The 22954-nt window shown below is 39.5% G+C and overlaps 2 protein-coding genes across 2 annotated transcripts; one reads left to right on the top strand and one right to left on the bottom strand.

Moving 5' to 3' along the window:
* The first annotated feature begins 15800 nt into the window (after nucleotides 1–15800).
* LOC137502352 (uncharacterized) lies at nucleotides 15801–21000 on the top strand. The gene is made up of 2 exons (XM_068229361.1): nucleotides 15801–16126; nucleotides 20004–21000. The coding sequence occupies exons 1-2, from the start codon at nucleotides 15801–15803 to the stop codon at nucleotides 20998–21000; spliced, it is 1323 nt and encodes a 440-aa protein (XP_068085462.1).
* Nucleotides 19865–22590, bottom strand: LOC137502389 (uncharacterized). The gene is made up of 3 exons (XM_068229451.1): nucleotides 22218–22590; nucleotides 21792–22044; nucleotides 19865–21670 (listed from the first exon to the last, which is right to left on the bottom strand). The coding sequence occupies exons 1-3, from the start codon at nucleotides 22354–22356 to the stop codon at nucleotides 21310–21312; spliced, it is 753 nt and encodes a 250-aa protein (XP_068085552.1). The 5' UTR covers nucleotides 22357–22590; the 3' UTR covers nucleotides 19865–21309.
* Nucleotides 22591–22954: the final 364 nt, after the last annotated feature.

Below are 22954 nucleotides of genomic sequence, written 5' to 3' on the forward strand. Positions count from 1 at the left end.
TAAATTCACTCAAAAGTCTAGTCTTCGGCAACATCAATATGTTCATACTGGTGAGCGTCCACATTCCTGTGATCAGTGTGGTTCTAAATTCACTCAAAAGTCAAGTCTTCGGAGACACCTGGTCACACATACTAGTGAGCGTCCACATTCGTGTGATCAATGTGGTTCTAAGTTTACTCGACAGTCAGGTCTTCGGAAACATCTCGATACACATGCTAGTGAGCGTCCTTATCCTGTAATCAGTGTGGTAAAGAGGTTTCCAGAAAATCAAGACTTCATTACCATCTAGTTACACGTACTGTTGAGGGTCCTCATTATTGTGATAAATGTGGTTCCAAGTTTACTTAAAAGTCATGTCCTAGGAGGCACTTTAGTTACACATACTGGTGAGCGTCAATAAAAAGGCAAGACTTCGGAAACACCTGTTGATGCATACTGGTAGTCGCCCAAATTCCTGTTATCAGTGTGGCAGTAAGTTTTCTAACAAGTCACATCTTCCTGACCAGCGAAGTACGCATACTGCCCAGATAAGACTTCTACTCAGGAAGACCCATTTATGCATACTAGAGATAGTCGTAGTAGATGCGGTAGGAAGATAATTGAAGAGTGCCAACTGGATATACAATATCTTAACACACCTATTGTAGTATATGTGAATAAAAAATTAAAATCATTAATAACCATTATACATATTACTAAAATATTGAAATCAAGGAAAATACTTGAACGCCTCACGCAGGCCGCCATTTGTAAATAGATGTTAATAATTAACCATTCCAATATGATTAAAGTAAATTCAAATGCGAATAAAATAATTAATCGCCTCACGCTTCGGCGTCCAATTAAATCTATCTAAATAAATTACTAAAAATTAAAATAAAATAAATTAATAACATGGTATTTGCAAATGTTCACAGTATAGGCGTCAGAGTTCACCAGAATGGATTCCTCGAATTTTAGTAGAGCATGATAATCCTTTCTCTACCACGGCGTGAACATAAGGCTGTGTATTGGTACATCTTCTTCAAGCCTTTCCTAGCCTTCGGGAAACTACTCAATAGGTAGGGACTTCTGCTAGCTTCATCAATGACTCCACTGATTTCAAAATAGTTAAGTGTATTCTGAAAAGTATCCGTGATAGGCACCTCGTCAACAGAACAAAATATACATAAAATACACTCAAAATATATTGCTGGTAGACACCATGTTTACACATAAATAAATAAACCAGTGGGAGACCAAAAGCGAGGACCAAGCCATCGCTTGCAGTAAACCCATTGAATAAAGCACATACGTATGGAAGTACCCTTCACTGTCTGTGTATCAACACAACTTGCATATTCTCATTAATGGCACCTGTTATATCACACTAATACTGTGTTCACTGACTCTAACACTTGGTTTAAAGGTACATCACTCGACCAACACACGCTTGTTGTTCCGGAATATAAATTGTGGAAAGTCTGAAATACAGCACCCCATACCTCTCACCAACATACAATACCAAGTGCCTAAGCACTCCTCAGTTGTAGGTTGTTACCACACTTCACAAACACAGTAAAACCAGGTTTCTACAAGGTGCATCTCTCCTCCGCTGTTTGAAGTCAAGTTTTCTCTACCAAAGTTCAAATTCCAGTATCAAGCCAAGTCTAGTATGCTTCTCGCCGTTAAATCACATGCCTATATAGAACTCTTACATGATACGTCTGGGCTGATCCTGGCCATCCAATCACTTGTAAAAGATATCGTCAAGATGCGCCCCGAACCTCTTCCGGATCTCATGACTTCAACAAGGCCACCTCATTTGACTCTGGGCTATTCACATGACTCATAGGAACTTCCCGTCAACAACGTTAACCCATTCCGCTACAATGACGAGTATAGCCGTGAAGAGTTCCACATTCATTAACAATCATTGACGGGTACAACTGTCCCTGTGTACGTCTGTTCTAGTGTCTTATTATCCGAAGGCTATTTTGTCAATGTTTATTTTGCTTCTAAAGTTGGTTATCTTGTTCACGAAATGAATGCTGCCGGGCTGAGTGGCTCAGACGTTGAGGCGCTGGCCTTGACAGGTTCGATCCTGGCTCAGTCCGGTGGTATTTGAAGGTGCTCAAATACGTCAGCCTCGTGTCGGTAGATTTAACAAAAGAACACCTGTGGGACTAAATTCTGGCACCTTGGCGTCTCCGAAAACCGTAACAAGTAGTTAGTGGTACGAAAAGCAAATAACATTATTATTATTATGAAATGAATGCTACCACGGAGCAAGATGTCATGTAAACATTGCGAGGAGGAGGAGGAGAGACCCGCTTGATAGTGCTGAGAAGATATCTCAGAATTATGTAATAGTAGTTGTAGCAGTGATACTGCGTCTGAGAACTGTGACTCCACTGTGAACGTGATAGTGAGGATGAAGATAACTTCGTACATAACCTTACTGCATCCAACAATTCAAAATTGGAGTTTGGCCAATAATTTTCCAAAGGGCAATGCGTGTGCAATTGTTCGGGAGCTAAATACTGTAGTCAGGAAGCGTCTGGGTGATAATGCTTAAGAATATGATGTTGTGAGTCAGTTCCTTGGTGACACTTTCGGGGAGGGAATTTGCAAGGAAACCAGTGCAATACGAATGAAATTCTGGAAGATGTCACCCTTCATCTCAAAGTATTACATCAATGAGACTACAGGGAATGCACTGAGACCATTTTCCCGAAATGATCGCTCCTACAGCAAGTAAATCAGCCACATCAAGGAGGTGTAAATTCTGTTTTGAGTGTGGAATCAGGAAGTGGAACAAATGCACATGGATGGATGTTTCAAGGTGTACTGTTGTTAGTTTGATGCTTTTGAAACCATAACATAAAATGAAGAGAAAATAATCGCATTCCAAGGTGCATTTCTCAAGGAAAATATTTGTACAGCAATGGGTTAACATAATCACCCCATCGGACCCAGGGATGTCCGCATGACTCATAAAAATTTCCGAGTTGTAATTACGACTGTTTCCCCTCCGTTTGTACAAAACAAATTACTCATATCACATATGGATACCTTCCAGTTTAAAATATTATGAATAAATATACAAATGAAATAATGATAATGATAAATCAAATACTGGCAATTTTAATATCTCCTACATTTGAATACAGTGCGAAGATAGATAGATAGATAGATAGATAGATAGATGGATGGATGGATGGATGGATGGATGGATGGATGGATGGATGGATGGATGGATGGATGGATGGATGGATGGATGGATGGATGGATGGATGGATGGATGGATGGATGGATGGATGGATGGATGGATGGATGGATGGATGGATGGATGGATGGATGGATGGATGGATGGATGGATGGATGGATGGATGGATGGATGGATGGATGGATGGATGGATGGATGGATGGATGGATGGATGGATGGATGGATGGATGGATGGATGGATGGATGGATGGATGGATGGATGGATGGATGGATGGATGGATGGATGGATGGATGGATGGATGGATGGATGGATGGATGGATGGATGGATGGATGGATGGATGGATGGATGGATGGATGGATGGATGGATGGATGGATGGATGGATGGATGGATGGATGGATGGATGGATGGATGGATGGATGGATGGATGGATGGATGGATGGATGGATGGATGGATGGATGGATGGATGGATGGATGGATGGATGGATGGATGGATGGATGGATGGATGGATGGATGGATGGATGGATGGATGGATGGATGGATGGATGGATGGATGGATGGATGGATGGATGGATGGATGGATGGATGGATGGATGGATGGATGGATGGATGGATGGATGGATGGATGGATGGATGGATGGATGGATGGATGGATGGATGGATGGATGGATGGATGGATGGATGGATGGATGGATGGATGGATGGATGGATGGATGGATGGATGGATGGATGGATGGATGGATGGATGGATGGATGGATGGATGGATGGATGGATGGATGGATGGATGGATGGATGGATGGATGGATGGATGGATGGATGGATGGATGGATGGATGGATGGATGGATGGATGGATGGATGGATGGATGGATGGATGGATGGATGGATGGATGGATGGATGGATGGATGGATGGATGGATGGATGGATGGATGGATGGATGGATGGATGGATGGATGGATGGATGGATGGATGGATGGATGGATGGATGGATGGATGGATGGATGGATGGATGGATGGATGGATGGATGGATGGATGGATGGATGGATGGATGGATGGATGGATGGATGGATGGATGGATGGATGGATGGATGGATGGATGGATGGATGGATGGATGGATGGATGGATGGATGGATGGATGGATGGATGGATGGATGGATGGATGGATGGATGGATGGATGGATGGATGGATGGATGGATGGATGGATGGATGGATGGATGGATGGATGGATGGATGGATGGATGGATGGATGGATGGATGGATGGATGGATGGATGGATGGATGGATGGATGGATGGATGGATGGATGGATGGATGGATGGATGGATGGATGGATGGATGGATGGATGGATGGATGGATGGATGGATGGATGGATGGATGGATGGATGGATGGATGGATGGATGGATGGATGGATGGATGGATGGATGGATGGATGGATGGATGGATGGATGGATGGATGGAACCCGATTCCTATGGGCCAAAAGAAAGAATTGCACGGATATTCATCGTAAAATGCGTGCCGTGTATGGGGAGCGGGCCATTTTCCGGCTGGATATCGTAAAGTGGTGTCAGCAATTCGAAGCCTGGCGCACGGATACCACGCACAACCATCGCGAAGGCAGGCTCGCAACGTCCATGACCCGTGCAAAGGTCAACAGTGTGAATGCGATCATTAGACACTACCGGTGCATTAAACAGAGAAATCCCTACGCAGCTGAACATGTCGTATAGCAGTGTGTTCGCCATTGTTCACGAGGACCTTGGATATCCTAAGCTGTGTCAAAGATGGGTTCCACATCTCACTGATGAGCACAAGGGACAACGTTTCCAATCATTCCTGGCATTTTTGCCACGCTATGCCGCAGTCGGCAAGGGGTTTCTGCGGCGAATCGTCACAGGCGACGAAACGTGGGTCACCCCGAAACGAAGAGAACATCAGTGGAATGGGTGCACCCCTCATCACCACAACGAAAGAAGGCCAAGGTTCAACCGTGAGCCGGTAAGGTTATGGCGACTATGTTCTTTGACATGGAGGGTTTGCTGCACGTGGAATTCATGCCTAAAGTAACGACGATCAACGTGGCGTCATATTGTCTAACGTTGCACCGGTTACGTAAAGCGATGAAAGAGAAGCGCCGGGGGAAATTGAGCCCCGGTGTGATTTTGTTGCACGATAACGCAACACCTCACAAGGCCCGCCAAACGAGAGAACCGCTACAGCGTTTCAAGTAGGAGGTCTGGCAACATCCACCCTACCGTCCTGACCTAGCGCCATGTCACCTTCATCTGTTCGGTAAGTTCAAAACGGAGCTCGGTGGTCGGCGTTTCCAGACCGAGGTGAAGGCCGCTGTCTCCGTGTGGTTGCAGAACGCTGTAGGAAATTTCTATGCATCCTGCATCGACAAGTTGGTTGTGCGTTCGCAGAAATATTTGGTGTCTCTTGGAAATTATGTGGAAAAGTGACGTTACAGTGTATGTCGTTATAGTCGTGTTGCTGTTGTATAGGTGGTGTAATAAATGGCCATAACTGGGAAGTGCAACTTATTATTTGATCTGCCCTCGTATTTTTCGGAAACATCTGTCGCCCAAACTGCCGTAACTGTGGAAAAATTTTCGTGAAAAGTGCACATCTTATGAGCACCTGCTAAAAGACATGTATAATCCTCTGTAATCTCATGGTGAACGTTTCGACTGATGTCACTCCTTTCTTGGCTGTCGTAGCGCATTTCCTGCATGTATAATTTTGGGAAACACCTCTTCATACATACTGAATTTCGCTCATACTCCCGTAGATAATGTAGTAAGAGATTTCGTGAAAATTGCACGCTTAATGAGCAACTGCTTAAAGATATTGTAGAGCTTCCGCACTCTTTTGGTGAGTGTTTCCCCTTTTATCTCGTCTTCTACCACACCTGCCTTTCTCATATTGCTGGGCGCCTACAAATTTGTAAATAATGTGACATTAAGTAATTCAAGTTATCTAGGCCCGGTTTCTTCAACTGCATGTAAAATTTTACTTAACACATGTTAACTAACAATTGTTATTAATTTAGCACTTTGTTTAAAAGTGCCCTGTTTCACGAACACGTTTCCAACATTGGTTACGAAACAGTTGTTAAAGACAAATTAACACATTTCAGTGAGATTTCTGAACGCGTTTGGCAGTGGGCGTCCTTTGTTTCTTTACATAAAGCGCTCCTAGTGGTGTGCTGAAATGGACACATGGTTGACTTTATTTTAGGTTATGGTTGACGGTGACCGGTAAGACGTAAACATGTTAAGTAAGAGGAACAAAAGCGTTATGATAAATGCGAGATTATATTTCATTTAATTCTAATTTTAAATTATGCGAATGTGCTTAAAAATAAAAGAACAGACTGTTAGATCACAACATTCGATATAGCCTATTCTCATATTCTTATCACCGGGAAAACGTGATACTTGATGTCTTTTGAATGGTTTTCTGGCATTATTTTATTGCGGGGAAAATAATGTAATGCTACAATGGCAGCAGGAATTCTTTGCAGGATTCTACCCACTTTTTGTTGCACTCGTGAACATAGTTGCCTACAATTACATGATAAGTGTATCAAGCATAATATCTAACAAGTAGAGGTCAGACCCTTCGGTCAACCGATTTCACCGAGTCTCAATGTACCTGTGGGGAGACACTCAGCGGTAACTTGTGTAAAAGGGTTTAAGTCAACAGGCTTTCGTTTTCGAAAAAAGAGTTCAGATATCATTAAACAGGATCCGCTTCGGACAAAGTGAAGGTGGTAGAACACTAAAAGGAGAACAAATTTTACTTAAACATGTCAGGTCCGCAACCTAATAACTTCCGATAAATTGATGAATCCCCGATTCCAATGCAAGGGACTTGTAACACAGCGGGGCGGAGTGATGGCCAAGTCTGCGAACCTCGTAGACGTAAATTCGAGTCTCGTCGCAGCTATGATTTTTGAACAAAATAAATTAAAATGTCCGCCTCTGTGGTGTAGTGGTTAGTGTGATTAGCTGCCAATCCTGGAGAGCCAGGGTCGATTCCCGGCTCTGCCACGAAATTTGAAAAGAGGTACGAGGGCTGGAGCGGGGTCCACTCAGCCTCGGCAGGTCAACTGATTAGAGGTGGGTTCGATTCCCACCTCAGTCATCCTGGAAGTGGTTTTCCGTGATTTCCCACTTCTCGTAACTTAAGGCCACGGCCGCTTCCTTCCTTCATCCTTCTCTATCCCTTCCAATCTACCCATCCCCCAGCAAGGCCCCTGTTCAGCATAGCAGGTGAGGACGCCTGGACGAGGTACTGTCATCTCACCAGTTGTATCTCTGACCCAGAGTCTGAAGCTCCAGGACACTGCCCTTAAGGCCCACGCTGAGTCCGAGGAAACCGACCCTGGAGGGTAAACAGATAAAGAAGAAGACGATTAAATTACTATTTGAGGGAACGTCAAGATAAAAATTGGAACAAAAATATTACGCAAATTGCAGTAGAGTTATATTTTCTACCTGAAATTAATATACGCCTAAACGTTCTCACAGTTACTGCTGGATCTCTTTCTATATATATATATTAATTTGAGGTAGAAAATAAAGTGCCACTGCAATTTGATTATTCATTTTATTTGCATTTTACCTTCACATACCCTGAAACAATAATATGTATTTTAATAAGTATGTCTGGTGCAGTGGCGGCGCGTGGATAAAGCGTCTGGGGGTTCACTGCTGTCGAAAATAACGTGTTGAGATTTATTGTTACTTGATGTTTACGTAGATGTAAAATAGTGACATTGCTTGATTAGAAACGCGACTTTCCTTTGAAGGTACACGGCTACAGCTCGAAGAAGTTACCAAAACAATTAAGATGAAAGACGGACAATATGAGGTGCAATTACTTAAAGCCGATCCAATTTCTTCTGATTTTTGGAGACGTTGCTTGCGTACAAATAACTTCTTCAAGAACATGTTAGGCAGACTACTGTTATTTATGTATTGACGTATTTTGCTGCTTACTTTTCGTAAAACACGCATTACTAATGAAAAGCTCCAGGGGCGCTCAACTTGGGAGCGTGGGTTGGCAACCACGGGGCCCTTTGCTGAGTCCTGGCATTGCTTCCATTTACTTGCACCAGGCTCCTCACTTTCATCTATCCTACCGATCTCCCTTGATCAAGCCTTGTTCTTTTACTACCCCGACGGTATTAGGGCACTCGAGACCCACGGAGTGTTTAATTTTCACGCCCTTCGTGGCCTTTGTTTTTATTTGGCCTACACCTTCATTTTCGAAGTGTAGGATCCCTTCCATTTCTTTTCTGTATTTAGTGTTATGTAGAGGATGGTTGTACTTCCTCTTAAAACAATCGCCACTTACTAATGAAACGTTTCATTAATTACATAAACTTAGGCTACGTACGCCTATTGATGCTATACAAAACGTAGTTTCCGAAATATTCTGGCTCATTGCGGTTAATTACATCAGAATTGCAAAACCGTCAAATTAAAACCCCTCCAAAACCTACCACATACGGCAAACTTTGAACCGCGCTCTCTGACTCTGCTTCGACTAATTTCGGAACTGCTCGATATAACTCGTGTGTATCGCTGGTCCAGTCGCCAGCGATTCCTGGGCTATGTTTTCCCTGCTCCTCACAGCCCCTCGCCTTGTGCACCCTCCTTACGTCTCACGGCCCCGCTCGCGCAGTCCTGAAATTGAACCTCTTCGTTGGTTCCGAAGAGCAATAGAGTGTTGATGTCAAAAATACCGCTACGTGCGTGGATATACAGAGTTTATTAAAGGAATAGGCTGTAATAAACCATTTTACATAGATTTATCTATTTCTAGGGGGTTCACTGAACCACTGAACATATAGAACGCACCGCCACTGCTCTGGTGGGACCCGAACTCAAGTCGTCACGGTTCGGAGATAAGTATGATGACCACTCGGCCAATGGTTGACTTGTCGAGATTGCAACTCTGTAAGTACATAGGTGTTGCATTAGAATCGGGGGATCCATAAATTTTTCGGAAATTATTAGGTTGCAGACCTGACAAGTTTGTGTAAAATATGTTCGCTTTTTAGTGTTCTATCACCTCCATGTGGTCCGAAGCGTATCCTGCCTCATGATATTTGTCCTCACTTTTGGAAACTCTAACCTCTTTTCAATATCTGCTGGTAACTTGTTCATTATGACATTGGTAATTAGAAATATATCTTCTGACAACTCTAGAAAGTAGTTATTCATTAGTATGGGTCGTCCTTTGCCTTCTTCAGTTTATAAATAGTCTTCATACAGCAGTAAAGCTTCAAACTTACGTCTTCTACATGCCTCAATTTAGAACTTTTAGCAGTTGTTAAGAGGTTTAACACAGGGCTGCTGCCAGGTTAATTTAACACATGTATTAACAATTTGTTTGAGTTAACAATCCTTGATGAGACGACCATTTTGTTAAAATATGTCTTAAGTCTCCTTAACAGCAGAGTTAACACTTAACATTCGTTGAAGAAACCGGGCCCTGTTGTTCAAATGCACACGGTCACTTATAACGGAAAACGTTCACTCTGGTGTAATGAATGAGGTAAAAGATTTAGGGAAGAAGCAATTTGGAAAACAACCGGTGAGTCCTCCCAAGCTACGGTCACGCAGGTGTTCTCAGTGTGAATGTAAATTTTCTCAAGCGTGCACTGAAACCACATATGCCGACTTGTGATGTGGAACGGGGACGTTCTTCTGAAGATTTTGGTGGAACCTCTCTCACTCATGTAACGAGGGTGGTCATTTTTTAAACACCTGTTCACTCAGTCCCCATAATAGATGATTCTGTATTATAAGTGTAGGAGGTTTCGTAGAAGTTTTGTCTTAAGAAGAACTCACCAGCTAACACTGCAGAACGATAAAGCCATTTTAATAAATGATTTAAAAACCTTTTATTACAATAATAATTTTCGGACAAACATTGTGGCTCACCTTAGTGAATATCTACACTGATGTTATGAATCATTGGTCGTTTTTTCTTTTTGTAAGTACACTTGCTATGAAAACATATTTGGACTCTGTCGGTAACGCGCGTGTTATTTTCTGGAATTCTTAATCTTAGGAAAGATTTTATAGGATGGCTACACCCTCATATTCAATATGCAGATATGTTTATGACTGAAGACTCATCTTGTTTGATGACTGTTTGACCTTAGAATGATGATTCAAACCCTGACCCAGATTTTGTGATAACCACTAATATTGAATCCAAGAGCTAATTTATTGAAGGAGGAGGAGAAATTGGAGATAGAACTATGGCTAATTCCAATTTTACGGTAATTACTAAGGTTTCAAAAGCAAATAACTGTCCTCGTTATTTTGTTGATAAAGGCAGAAGAACCCGACGAATGTGATCCAGTTGGAACTTTTCTAAGTGTCATATACATGTTACATTTTGCTTGCTATATTGATAATCATTGTGTTCAATTTTTGACAATACTCTTAACAGATAGATGTATTAAGTACATATTGCTTGCCACATAATTTCAAATCCATGTGTGTTTTGCACCCCAAATATTATGCATATTTTTCAGTGGACGTTTTATAGCTTTTAATTGAGTCGACTATTCTAAGAACGTTTTCAGGGTATTGACATACTATTTTATTGAATAATATGTTTGGTGCAAAATTAGTCAATAAAACGGTTTACGTAATTGTTTTGTTATTGGGTCTATCACACTTAGCCCGACCGTTCATGTTACAATTTTCACACTATTGTTCTGGGGTTCACATGATTTGGGCCAGCGCCCCTCCATGGCGATGTATACAATATTAAATTTTCTCAGTGGTAAAATCGTCCATGTTACCCAGTCAACTAACACACGATTCAGGTCGCACTTTTCTCATGTATACTGTGCCACGTTTTACTAACAGGTTTTTCCTTAAACAACACCTGGGATGTGTGGTATCACACCTATTCTGACCGTTCATGTTACGATTTTCACACTATTTTTCTGGAGTTCACATGATTTGGGCCAGCGCCCATCCATGGCGATGTATACAATAGTAAATTTTCTCAGTGGTAAAATCGTCGATGTTACTAGTCCACTAACAAGTTTCAGGTCGCAGTTTTCACATGTAAACAGCGCCAAGTTTTTCTAACAGGTCTTTCTTTAAACAACAGCTGGGATGTGGAAATTATTGTTATTATTACATAACATTCTAATCTCTCTGGAGAAGTGTCATGGAGTTTTGCTGTGCCTGAAAGTATGTTTGTCCAATAAGTTCCCCTTAATGCCCTTCTATCTACTTACTGAGGAGTAATTAGATGTTCAATTTGTGGAAATATCTTTAAAGGTTAATTGTGTGAAAACAACAGTGGAAGTAGATCTTTGCATTCTTGTATGAATAGAATAATATTGTTGCCGATATGCAACCTATAGTTTTACACTTCAAGCTCGATGTTGCTCCAAAATAATATTATGCACGTGTATTTCTCTATAATAGTGCTCTGTGCTATAGTCTACAAATTATTAAGTTATCTGAAATCTATTAAATGTGTAGCCAACTGTATTGTTTGTAATTGTTATGTGTCATACCATGAGGGGCGGCGGAAGGGGCAGAAGCAGGTAATTATTGATTAAAATGTTATTTTATGAAAGAACATAAGAGGAGTAAATACCCTCGTACAGTAGTGAACGAGAATTTGAATTATTGGAGAATTAGAATTCTTGTGCTGGAAAGCATCACAAATGCGATGGCAACTTGAGATAAATGAGCAACAGAAGTTACAGAATTTACATTAATTTAGTTTATTGTGTCGGCCATTTAAATCTATGTAGATCATTTAACAAGGATATCTTCTCTTCACACATTAAATCATATTAACTATGTCGGGTACCCCAGTTTTCTGGTAATTAGTTTTCTATTATTTAATTTTAATTTGTACATAAAATGTTAGCTGCAATATTGCTGTAATATAATGTAACCCTGCCCTTAAATTATGTAGGTACATTCTTAACATGCTTGTATATATTCGTAAATATCTCCCCAGATCGACTTACAATTTAAATTACTTGTATTTCACTCTAGTAAGGCTATGCCAATATAGTGTTTATGTTAATTCAGTTTATTGTGTCTACCAGTTAAATCTATGTAGATCATTTAACAAGGATAGCTTCTATCCATACAATGAATCATATTAACTTAAGTCAAGTATTCCAATGTTCTGGTAATTAGTTTTATATTATTTAATCTTAATTTGAAAATAAAATATTACATGTAATGTTGATTACTCTTTAAAAACTAATGTAGGCCTAACTTATATTCTCAGCATGCTCGTATATATTTACAACTATCCTTGCAGATTATACAAGCAGAATTTAAATTTGTTTAAATCTGTTACATCTCCCCCTCTAGTGAGGCGATGTTAACATCATTGTTTTTCTTTAATTCATTTTATTGTGTGTCTGTCATTTAAGTTAAACTAGGATATATCTTCTATTCATACACTGTATGTGCCCCAATTTTGTGATAATTCGTTTTCTATTATGAATGTTTATATTACTTTTGTAGGCATACTTAATCCACCACTTTATCTAAATTTCATCCTGGTCTTAGTACTAGTACCTCTTAATTAACTGAGCTCAATTTTTAAAGGCACACCCCAAAATTATGTGTACAGTTCTTCTGTACGTATCTATGGCTTTTTAATATTAATGGATATAATAAATGTTAGTATCATTGGGAAAGGTTATTCTGTATAAACTGTAAAAACACAGCAAAGCTAAAAACAAGTCATTGGACCCAGCCACAGGCAGAGTCCCACTTACGACCGAAAATTTTCTAATAGCCGTTTGGAAATTTATTTGTTTATGAGCAGTATTAGCGTGTTTTTATATTGGTATCAAGGAGAAAAAGCCAAATTAAAATGCAAGAATTACCAGTATAATCTAACCTCAATGTTTACTTAATTATTTAAAAGCATTAACGAGAGCAATTAAACAAGTTATTAAAAAGTAATGATGTTTAATTATTGGTTGTAGCTCTCGCAGCATCACTTCACTGACAAAAACAGTTTAGTTCAATTTATTTTTATGTTAATTCCTTCTGTACAGTAGTTTCTATGTCACTATTAGAATAGCAGTGTGCAACAACACTGTAGTAATCGTGTCTTAACACTATTTGGAAGGAGAAGCGAAACAGTTATTTTGAAACTGTTTCACACAAAGCCCACCTCTACAACGCCACTGAACGCAGGCAAGCAAGAAGCAAGCGCAGAGCGCCCAGTTCTAGAGAGATGTGCGCACGCGCGCACAGTGGAGTTGCTTATTGATCGAATGAGGAAAATCGCAGCTGTTGACGTAATAATTGCAGATTACACATTTAAATAGACATAGTTCATTCTCACAAATTAACGGCAATTCAAACAATGGATGATAGTTGGAGATGAGTTCTCAGTACAAAATAAATATGTCCAATTGTTTAGGGTAGCTTTAATTCATATTACACTTACACTTCTCCCAACTAGCGGCTCGCACAAACGTTATGGTGCACTTTTACCGCGCGTGACACTCGAACATGAGGGCTCCTGATCTGAAGAAGTACGAGATAGTGTTTGGTGTGATTACTTACCTCACTGGAATTAGTCCGCCCACACATAAGCAGATAACACCTAATGGTCTTAGTTGAGGCCGATGACCTTAGATGTTGAGCCCCTTTAAATAACAAGCATCATCATCATCATGGTCTTAGTTCGTCCAATCGTAAGTACATATTCCGTAGTACAAATTGTATAAGCTTGTATAGTTCAGCGCCCACATTAACGGGTGCGTTTATTGTTGAATCTATTTTCTAATCCACTGTACTCACCTCTAGCTTTTCCATACTAATTACTGGATTCTATTCTCTAACCGCTCTGAGCAATGAGCAAAATGTACAACTCACAAAGAGCTCCGACTTCTCGACAGGCGACACGCACTTCTAGCAGCAGCTCTGCGCAGAAGAAAGGCGAAGCATCGCACTCTCATGGTGTACCGCATAACGCATTTAACTACACAATTACACCAAGTGACAGCACAAATGCTCTGACCATGCATGAAATGGATATGTACAGATCAGTGTAGTGGAAACGTGTGAGTCCAAACAAATAGCAAATAAGAAAAATGTACAAGTACTCACCATAAATGACCCGGTGACACCAGAGGGATGGATAACATGGAGACTTGGTCATCATCGTAAAATATCTACGCACTTCAAAAAAGAACAACCTCTTACTTGGAAACAAAGAGAGATTTAATAATAGACTTTAAGTAGCTTAAAATTTAAATAAAAAATAATCTTCGCTGGAAATAAACCATAAAATCTTAGTACTCAAAGATCAAAATCCTACGGTCGACCGTTCATAAGAAAATAAATAAATTAATGAATAAATTAACAAAGACTACACACAATTCTAATCGCCTCTTCAACCTTAAGATATCCTTTAATTGCCAGTACATTTTTTTGCAAGGTTCATACCACCAACATATAAGTTATTCAAGCTTAAAACAATTTTCACTTGAGTTTTTCTTAATACTAAAACGTTATTTGCGGGGATATTCCAAGGAACTCCTACAAGGAAGGGTGGAATATCACGATCAAGTTTCCAAGAATAAGTTTACCCCAAAATAATAATAATAAAATAAAAATCAGGTTCGCAACACGGGATAGGAAAGTATGCCAGCAGGGAGAGAAAAAAGCCAAATTTAATTAAAAGAAAAACAGGTTAAACCATCCACAATACTAAATTCATAACAGGAACATCAATTCATTTCCACCCACATCCATCAACAATCAGCATCACCATCCATCAATATTAGCATTCCCATGGCAACGAAAACGCGCTATGTCTGTTAAGGAAAAGGGCCAATCATAGGCCACCAATCAACAATAGGCAAATACATATTAAGAGACAAAATAAAAACAGGACGCCGAAATATCACGCACATACTAAACAAATTAATTTAAAAATTAAATTAAGAAGAAGGAAATCAAGGTAACATTATAATGGAATACGAACGAAAATTCCACACCCTTGCAGCAACTCGCTTGGTTGGTATGCCTGCCAAAACATTGCGTTTACCACCAACTTATTAGGCGTAGAAAGCCACAACCAAACATTAAGTACTAAATTTACAATATCCAAGAATAAGAATTAATATTAATTTACAGTAGACGTAAGCACCTAGTAAACAAAGGTGGTTTACATATAAGTTCCATTTTTATAAACCGAAAAATATTCGAAAACCACCAGGCTAAGGTACAGAAATTAAAAGACGTAAAGCTACATTATGTCCCAGTTAGCACTTCACATTTCGAAATATTCAGTTCCCCACACGGAATCAGTAAAAGGAGAGTTGAAAAACGCTTAGGCCCCATTCACAATGCAAACGTAACCGTAAACTTAACGACGTAACGTAACCGTAAAATTAACGTAAAATTTGTGGTATTCACAATGGACGGACGTACGTAACGTAAAGAAGACCCAGCAGCCAATCAAAACACTGCCGTGTACACAAGCAGAAAAGTCGGGTTGTTACACATTTCTAATCTCGGAGTTTTGTTATATTTCAATACCACGATGGAATCCAACAACGTGCTAGCAGAATTGATGTTACTGCATACATCTCTTGCTTTGCTCCTGGGAGCTGTGTATCTGAAAAGGCGAAATAGACAACGGCGCAGAAGATGGTGGGTTCATCCTTTGAATCAAAGGAGGTTATCACAGGGCGACTTTGGTAATCTACTGCAAGAAATGCGAGAAAATGATCCTCATGAGTTCTTTTTGTACATGCGGATGAAACCTGAGCAGTTTGACACGATCTTAAATCTTGTGTCACCTTTTCTAATCAAAAGAAGTGTAAGGTCTCCTTTGCCGACGTCTATGCGCCTAGCTATCACTCTCCGGTAAGATGTTACTTTATGATATCGTTTTCGTAAACTAGTAGTCAATCAATCAATCATTACTGATCTGCATTTTAGGGCAATCGCCCAGGTGGCAGATTCCATCTCTCCTGTTTTCCTAACCTTCTCAAATAAGTACAAATAAATTGGAAATTAATTGAACATCCCTCTTGATAAGTTGTTCCAGTCCCTAGCTCGCCTTCCTATAAACGAATATTTGCCTCAACTTGTCCTCTTGAATTCTTACTTTATATTGTGATCTATCCTACTTTTAAAGACACCACTGCAACTTATTCGTCTACTGTACTAATGTCATTCCACACCATATTTCCACTGACAGCACGAATAATACCACTTAGTCGAGCAGCTCGTCTCCTTTCTCCCAAATCTTCCCAGCCCAAACTTTGCAACATTTTTCTAACGGTACTCTTTTGTCAGAAATCACCCAAAACAAATCGAGCTGCTTTTCTTTGGATTTTTTCCCCCAGTTCTTCAATCAAGTGATCCTTGTGAGGGTCCCCTACACTGGAACCATACTCCAGTTGGGATTTTACCAGAGACTTATGTGCCCTCTCCTTTACATCCTTACTACAACCCCTAAATACCCTCATAACCATGTGCAGAGGTCTGTACCCTTTATTTGCAATCATATTTATGTGATTACCCCAAAGAAGATATTTCCTTATATTAACACCTAGGTTAAGACAGTGATCCCCTTAAGGAATGTTCACCCCATCAACGCAGTCATTAAAAATGAGAGTACTTCTCCTATTTGTGAAACTCACAACCTGACTTTTAACCCCGTTTATCATCATACCATTGCCTACTGTCTATCTCACAACATTATCAAGGTCATTTTGCAGTTCTCACAATCTGGTAACTTATTTATTACTTTGTACAGAATAACATCATCTGCAAAAAGCCTTATCTCTGATTTCAGTTCTTTACTCATAACCGGTATCATTTATATATATAAATGGAAACATAAACATCCAAAAATACTGCCTTGAGGAATTTTCTTCTTAATTATTACAGGATCAGATAAAGCTTTGCCTACTATAATTCTCCGAGTTCTATTTTCTAGAAATATAGCTACCCATTCAGTCACTCTTTTGTCTACTCCAGTTGCATTTTTGCTAGTAGTCTCCCACATCCACCCTATGAAATGCCTTGGACAGGTCAATGCCTTCTGTTGAGCCGGTTATTAATTTTGCAAACAAGTGTAATATAATCGGAAACAAGTACTTCAGATATTGTCTTTAGTATATCCCCAGGAATCATATTAATTCCAGTTGCTTTTCTAGTTTTCAACTTTTGTATTTTATTGTAAATGTCCTTGTTATCATAGATACATTTTAATATTTCTTTAGTATTAATCACCTCGTCTATTCGAACATTATCCTTGTAACCAACAATCTTTACATACTGCTGACTAAATACTTCTACTTTCTTAAGATCCTCGCATACACTCTCCCCTTGCTCATTAACAATTCTTGGAATATCCTTGGAACTGTTTCTCCCTTAAAGGACCTACACATACCCTTCATTTTTCACAAAAATTTGTATGACTGCCAATTATATTTGCCACCATGTTATCCTTACCTGACTTCTTTGCTAGAATGAATTTCCTAGTAAGGTTCCTTCAATTTCTCCTTATTTCCACAGCCATTTCTAACTCAATTTCTTTCCAACTTGTACCTCCTTCTCTTTACTTCTCTGTTAGAGTATAGTGGGTCTTTATCATTCCTTAGCACCTTTAAAGGTACAAACCTGTTTTCACATTCCTCAACAATTGCTTTAAACCCACCCCACAGTATGTTATGTTTTCATTTACTGTTTTCCACCAATATTAGTTACTTTTTGAAAACTCCCTCATGCCTGTTTTATCAGCTATATGGTACTGACTAATAGACCTACTTTTGAGACCTTTCTTTCTATCCCACATAGCATATTATCTTATCAAATAATTCTGAATCTGTGTCAGTGGTACCCTTTCCTGGTCTCTCTGCTCCAAAGAGCCATTCCTTGCTATCTCTACGATACACACTCCAGTTCTGTGAGAAAATTTCAGCATCCATTATATCATTTCTCAGCCATGATTCAACTCTTGTTACAATATCTGTTAAGTATATATATCTATTAAAGTACTCAATTCTATTCCTTTTTGACTTCCAGATCCCTGTACCCGTATCACTGCTCCCTGGACCACCCTGTTTCCCAGCATGTACCTCCCTATAACCCTCTGAAACAAATTTCCTAACATATTTACCACTGCTTTTTAAGTGAAGCTCATCTGAGTGCAGATCGCTTTCTCCCACCCACCCATTAGGATATAGAAATCTCACTCCATTTCCTACATACCCACTCCATAGTCTCATTTAAATCCCCAATCACCTTCCAGTCAGTATCCCTCATACACAGTATTCCACTGATAACAATCTCCGCTTCCTTAAACATTCCCCCTGCTGCATTTACCAGATCCCACACATGCTGGTACTTATACCTGCTTGCGTTACATTGTTGGTGCCAATGTGAAACACTACCACAATCTCCTTTCACTGCTCTTTCTCTTCTACTTTCCTCAACATCTGCCTTAACTTAATTCCTGGATAACACTCTACCCCGGTTCCATTTCCTCCATGCGCTTTCCCCACATGTCTAATAATGAAATCCCCCATGCACAGAAACTCAATCCTACCCACCCCACTTGATCCCCTTCCTTCCTGGCAGCTTCAGAAGCTACTTCCTCCACCCTTTTCTCCCTCCCACGACACTGTTACACATATCTTTTTTCTATCCTGTACTGTACGTTTCCATATCCTTCTGCTTTCACACTTCTCAGTATTGTAGTGTAGGAGTACATTAAGTACCTTACTGTCGTGTGATCTTTTTGTACTATCCTAGACAATATTTCTTTCTTTTCTTGGGGGGGGCACAGGATAATTTATTTTATTTTATTTTCATTCTTCCCCTTAAAATATTAAACCACCTGTCTTCTACAACCCCCCCTTTACTTTCTCATCCCTCTTTTACACCTACTGTATCCTGTACATTGTTTGAGGGAGGCCTACCTTCCTGCATGTCCTCCAAGAGTATGCTAATTATCTCCCTCAAACTCTCCAACTCCACCCTCATACTCCTTAATGCCTGGCCACATCCACAGTCCTTGGCCATTCTTTACAGAATAATGAAAAGAAAAGAAAAGATAACTGATTCTGTGCCCAAAAAAAAAAAAAAAGGAAATAAATGTTTTCTAGGATAGTACACAAAGATCACACGATATAAGGTAATTAATGAACTACTACCCTACAATACTACTTAGTCGTACTATATTTTATCCTACAACATCCTGACACCATAATTACTGAATTATAAGCTATAAATTTCATTTTTTTCCATATTAAAGTGAAATCATAAGAATAAATGGACAAGAGGGTCCACCTTTTCAATACAATATATCAAGTAAATGATATTACTAAGTCTTGGGATTAGTTTCAGCCACCTATTGGCCATCTTCAGCCAAAGAGTGCTTGTTCCCTATCAACTCCTTTGTTAACATGGCCTACCTGCTTCCTAAAACAAGTCAGACATTAGAAGATTATAACATTAATTTTTGTTATTATATATATTTTAATGTTATAGGCCTAGTTATTCCTACAACACTGTTTTTTGTCTGATATACATATATTTTAGTTGTCACATAATTTGTTTAATTTTTATTTGGCTGAAGATGGCCACTAGGTGGTTTAAACTAGTCCCAAGACTTATGTAATATCATTTACTTGATATATTGTATTGGAAAGGTCAATTTATTCTTATAATTACTGAATATCAGTCATAATATTAAGACATATTGTATCAAAACTTCGTTCTGTTTCAGTTTCCTAGCAACTGGCGATTCTATCCCGAGTCTAGCATGGAACTACAGGATTGGAAAATCAACGGCATGCCAGGTGATAAATGAAACCACTCGTGCTATCTGGGATGCACTTCATGGGACATATCTACCGCTGCCTACTGAAGAAGATTTCCGGAGGATTGCGCAGGAGTTCTACACACAGTGGGATATGCCAAATTGCATTGGAGCTATAGATGGCAAACACATTGTCATTCAAGCTCCAAGCAACTCAGGCTCCCAATTTTTCAACTATAAAAAGACATTCAGCACAGTTTTAATGGCAGTGTGCGATGCCAATTACCGTTTTACTTATGTTGACATTGGAGCTTATGGCTCACAGTCTGATGGGGGAATATTCCGTCAATCGGATTTTGGACATAGACTTTATGATGGTTTGCTCCCAATCCCTAACTCTCATCCCTTTCCAAATTCAACAAACCCCATGCCATACTACTTTGTTGGCGATGAGGCATTCCCCCTAAAAAGAAATTTAATGAGACCATTCTCAAAGGCTTCCTTAAATAGCTTAAAGACAAAGGTATTCAACTATCGCCTCTCGCGTGCTCGGCGAGTTATTGAAAATGCTTTTGGTATTTTGGTTTCTCGGTGGCGTATTTTTCATAGAAATATCAATGCTAAGCCTGAAAATGTGGACAATATAACAAAAGCAACTGTGTGCCTTCACAATTTTTTAACAGTATCTGAAATGAATTCTCCAGCTAAATTATATTGCCCATCGGGATACGCTGATAAAGAAATGGATGGCCAGGTACAGGATGGTGATTGGAGGATGAACATTCCGGGAAATATGGGTGCACTGCAATGTTTAAGGGGTAATCGCCAACGAGTTGGTGCACGGAATGCAACGTTTGAGGCCCAAGATGTGCGGAATAAAATTGCCGACTACCTCGTTTCACCGGCAGGTGCAATAGATGGGCAAATTGAATACATTTTGAGAGGAACTTTACTCGCTGACTAGTGTTTCATTATTCATGTATTGTGAATTTAAATAAATATACATGTTAACTGAAAAATAAAATAAAAATATAAAAAAAAATTCCACTTGTTTCACTGATATTTACAAATTGTTTCTCATCCGTGCCTTCTCTTTTAAATAAATATACATGTTAACTGAAAAATAAAATAAAAATGTTTAAAAAAATTCCACTTGTTTCACTGATATTTACAAATTGTTTCTCCTCCGTGCCTTCTCTTTTAAATAAATATACATGTTAACTGAAAAATAAAATAAAAATATTAAAAAAAATTCCACTTGTTTCACTGATATTTACAAATTGTTTCTCCTCCGTGCCTTCTCTTTCGCTTCCACAAGGGTAGTCATAATCTTCAACGTACACTCGTCCTTTATGTCCTCTGGCAGCTGAGATAAGCTCTCAGCCACAAACTGTGAAAAAAAATTTTCTGCACTATTTTGCATTTTTTCTGTTATTTTACTCGCACTCTCTGGCACTAGTTTTAAATGTTTTTCTATTAATTCATCTTGTGGTGTAGAGGAGCACCGTTTTTTACCACGGCGCTCAATGGATGGGCTGGCCAGAGTTGGAGTCCACTGAGCAGCAGGGGGAGAAAAAGCAGTGACGTCAGAGCTGTTGTCACTCTCTACCTCTGTACCCCCAATGTCGAAAATTCTGAAAAAAGGAGAGAAAACACATTTAAACTGATGGCCGATTTGAGTGTAGTGAAACAGTAAGTAAACAAGAAAACATAGAAAATAATGTAAAGAAGACATATATCAATATATATACATACCCATCGTACTCAACGACGCAATGTTCAATTGCAGAGCAGCTGGGATCTGACTGGGAATTATTTCCCACGTCTGGAAAATTACTGTACGTTTTCCGGGGCTTTATGTGGTCGTCTAAAAAAGACATTGCCTCCATTAGCGGCCACGGTTCTTTGAAGGACTTGCCTGCTCCACTTCTTGTCTCAATTTCCAGTAATTTTTTTTCTTTACAATATCGCTCTCTCAGGCATTTCACTCGCGACTGGCAATGAGCAACTGAAATACAATGAAATATGCTGTAGTACAAGTGTAGAAAATGTATTTATTTTCACAACCTCTGCTAACTTCTATGTCTCATCAATGTGTCGTATAATTAATTAAACTAGTTAGCTAACTAGTCTAGGTATGCACGAAAATTAAGGTTATGGGAAATCTCAAATTGTACTTACCGTCAGATTTCATTGCTACAGCAATTTGCTTCCACGTATTATCTCTCAATACAGAGTCCTTATAAGTTTTTTTCCTCTTATCATACAAACAAGGATGATTTTGATATAAAATCACCAGTCTTTCGTCGAAAGAAGCCATCGCTCATGAAATACAATGTTTACCAGTACCTATGTTCTGATTGGCAGGTTCTCAAACTTAACGTAAAATTAACCGCAAGAGCTTGGAGTTTGCAATCGCTTAATTTTACGGGCTTGCGGTTAAGTTTACGTCGGCGCATTGTGAATGGTTCCATTAGATAACATGGCCGCTAACTTCTAATTTAACGTTAATTTTAAGTTTACGTTACGTTACGTTTGCATTGTGAATGGGGCTTTACAGTGTACGCATCTTGCCGTAGTCGTGAGGTCGCTTCAGCCTCATATCCTTACTTACGTATGGTAGAGGAAATCCTTAGAAGGCACTCAAAAGTTCCAGGCGGGGAAAGTGAAAGTATAATAAACATTCGAAGTTCACGAGGGCATAAGCATCTTCACCCTGGATGCATGATAAACACAATGTCCATCCCGCCAAGTAGAGAAGCATGCTGTCCTTCCATCTCGACTCACTCACAAAACGATAATGGCGACTACCCAGAAGGCTACGAGTCAGTCCACAGTTGCAATATACTCGCTCGGTGGAGTAGTTCCTACCGACGACACTAGAATGCAGGAGAATACTGTAGACGACATTTGCTCCC

The sequence above is a fragment of the Anabrus simplex genome, chromosome 10, assembly GCF_040414725.1.
Source record: "Anabrus simplex isolate iqAnaSimp1 chromosome 10, ASM4041472v1, whole genome shotgun sequence".
Lineage (NCBI taxonomy): Eukaryota > Metazoa > Arthropoda > Insecta > Orthoptera > Tettigoniidae > Anabrus > Anabrus simplex.

Bases quoted from the DNA above. Each gene is read 5' to 3' on its own strand.
- LOC137502389 (XM_068229451.1), bottom strand. From the start codon at position 22,356: ATGGCTTCTTTCGACGAAAGACTGGTGATTTTATATCAAAATCATCCT. The intron at 22,045-22,217 runs GTAAGTACAATT...ATTGTATTTCAG, and splicing joins TGTAGCAATGAAATCTGACG to TTGCTCATTGCCAGTCGCGA. The intron at 21,671-21,791 runs GTATGTATATAT...TCCTTTTTTCAG, and splicing joins TGCGTCGTTGAGTACGATGG to AATTTTCGACATTGGGGGTA.
- LOC137502352 (XM_068229361.1), top strand. From the start codon at position 15,801: ATGGAATCCAACAACGTGCTAGCAGAATTGATGTTACTGCATACATCT. The intron at 16,127-20,003 runs GTAAGATGTTAC...GTTCTGTTTCAG, and splicing joins CGCCTAGCTATCACTCTCCG to TTTCCTAGCAACTGGCGATT.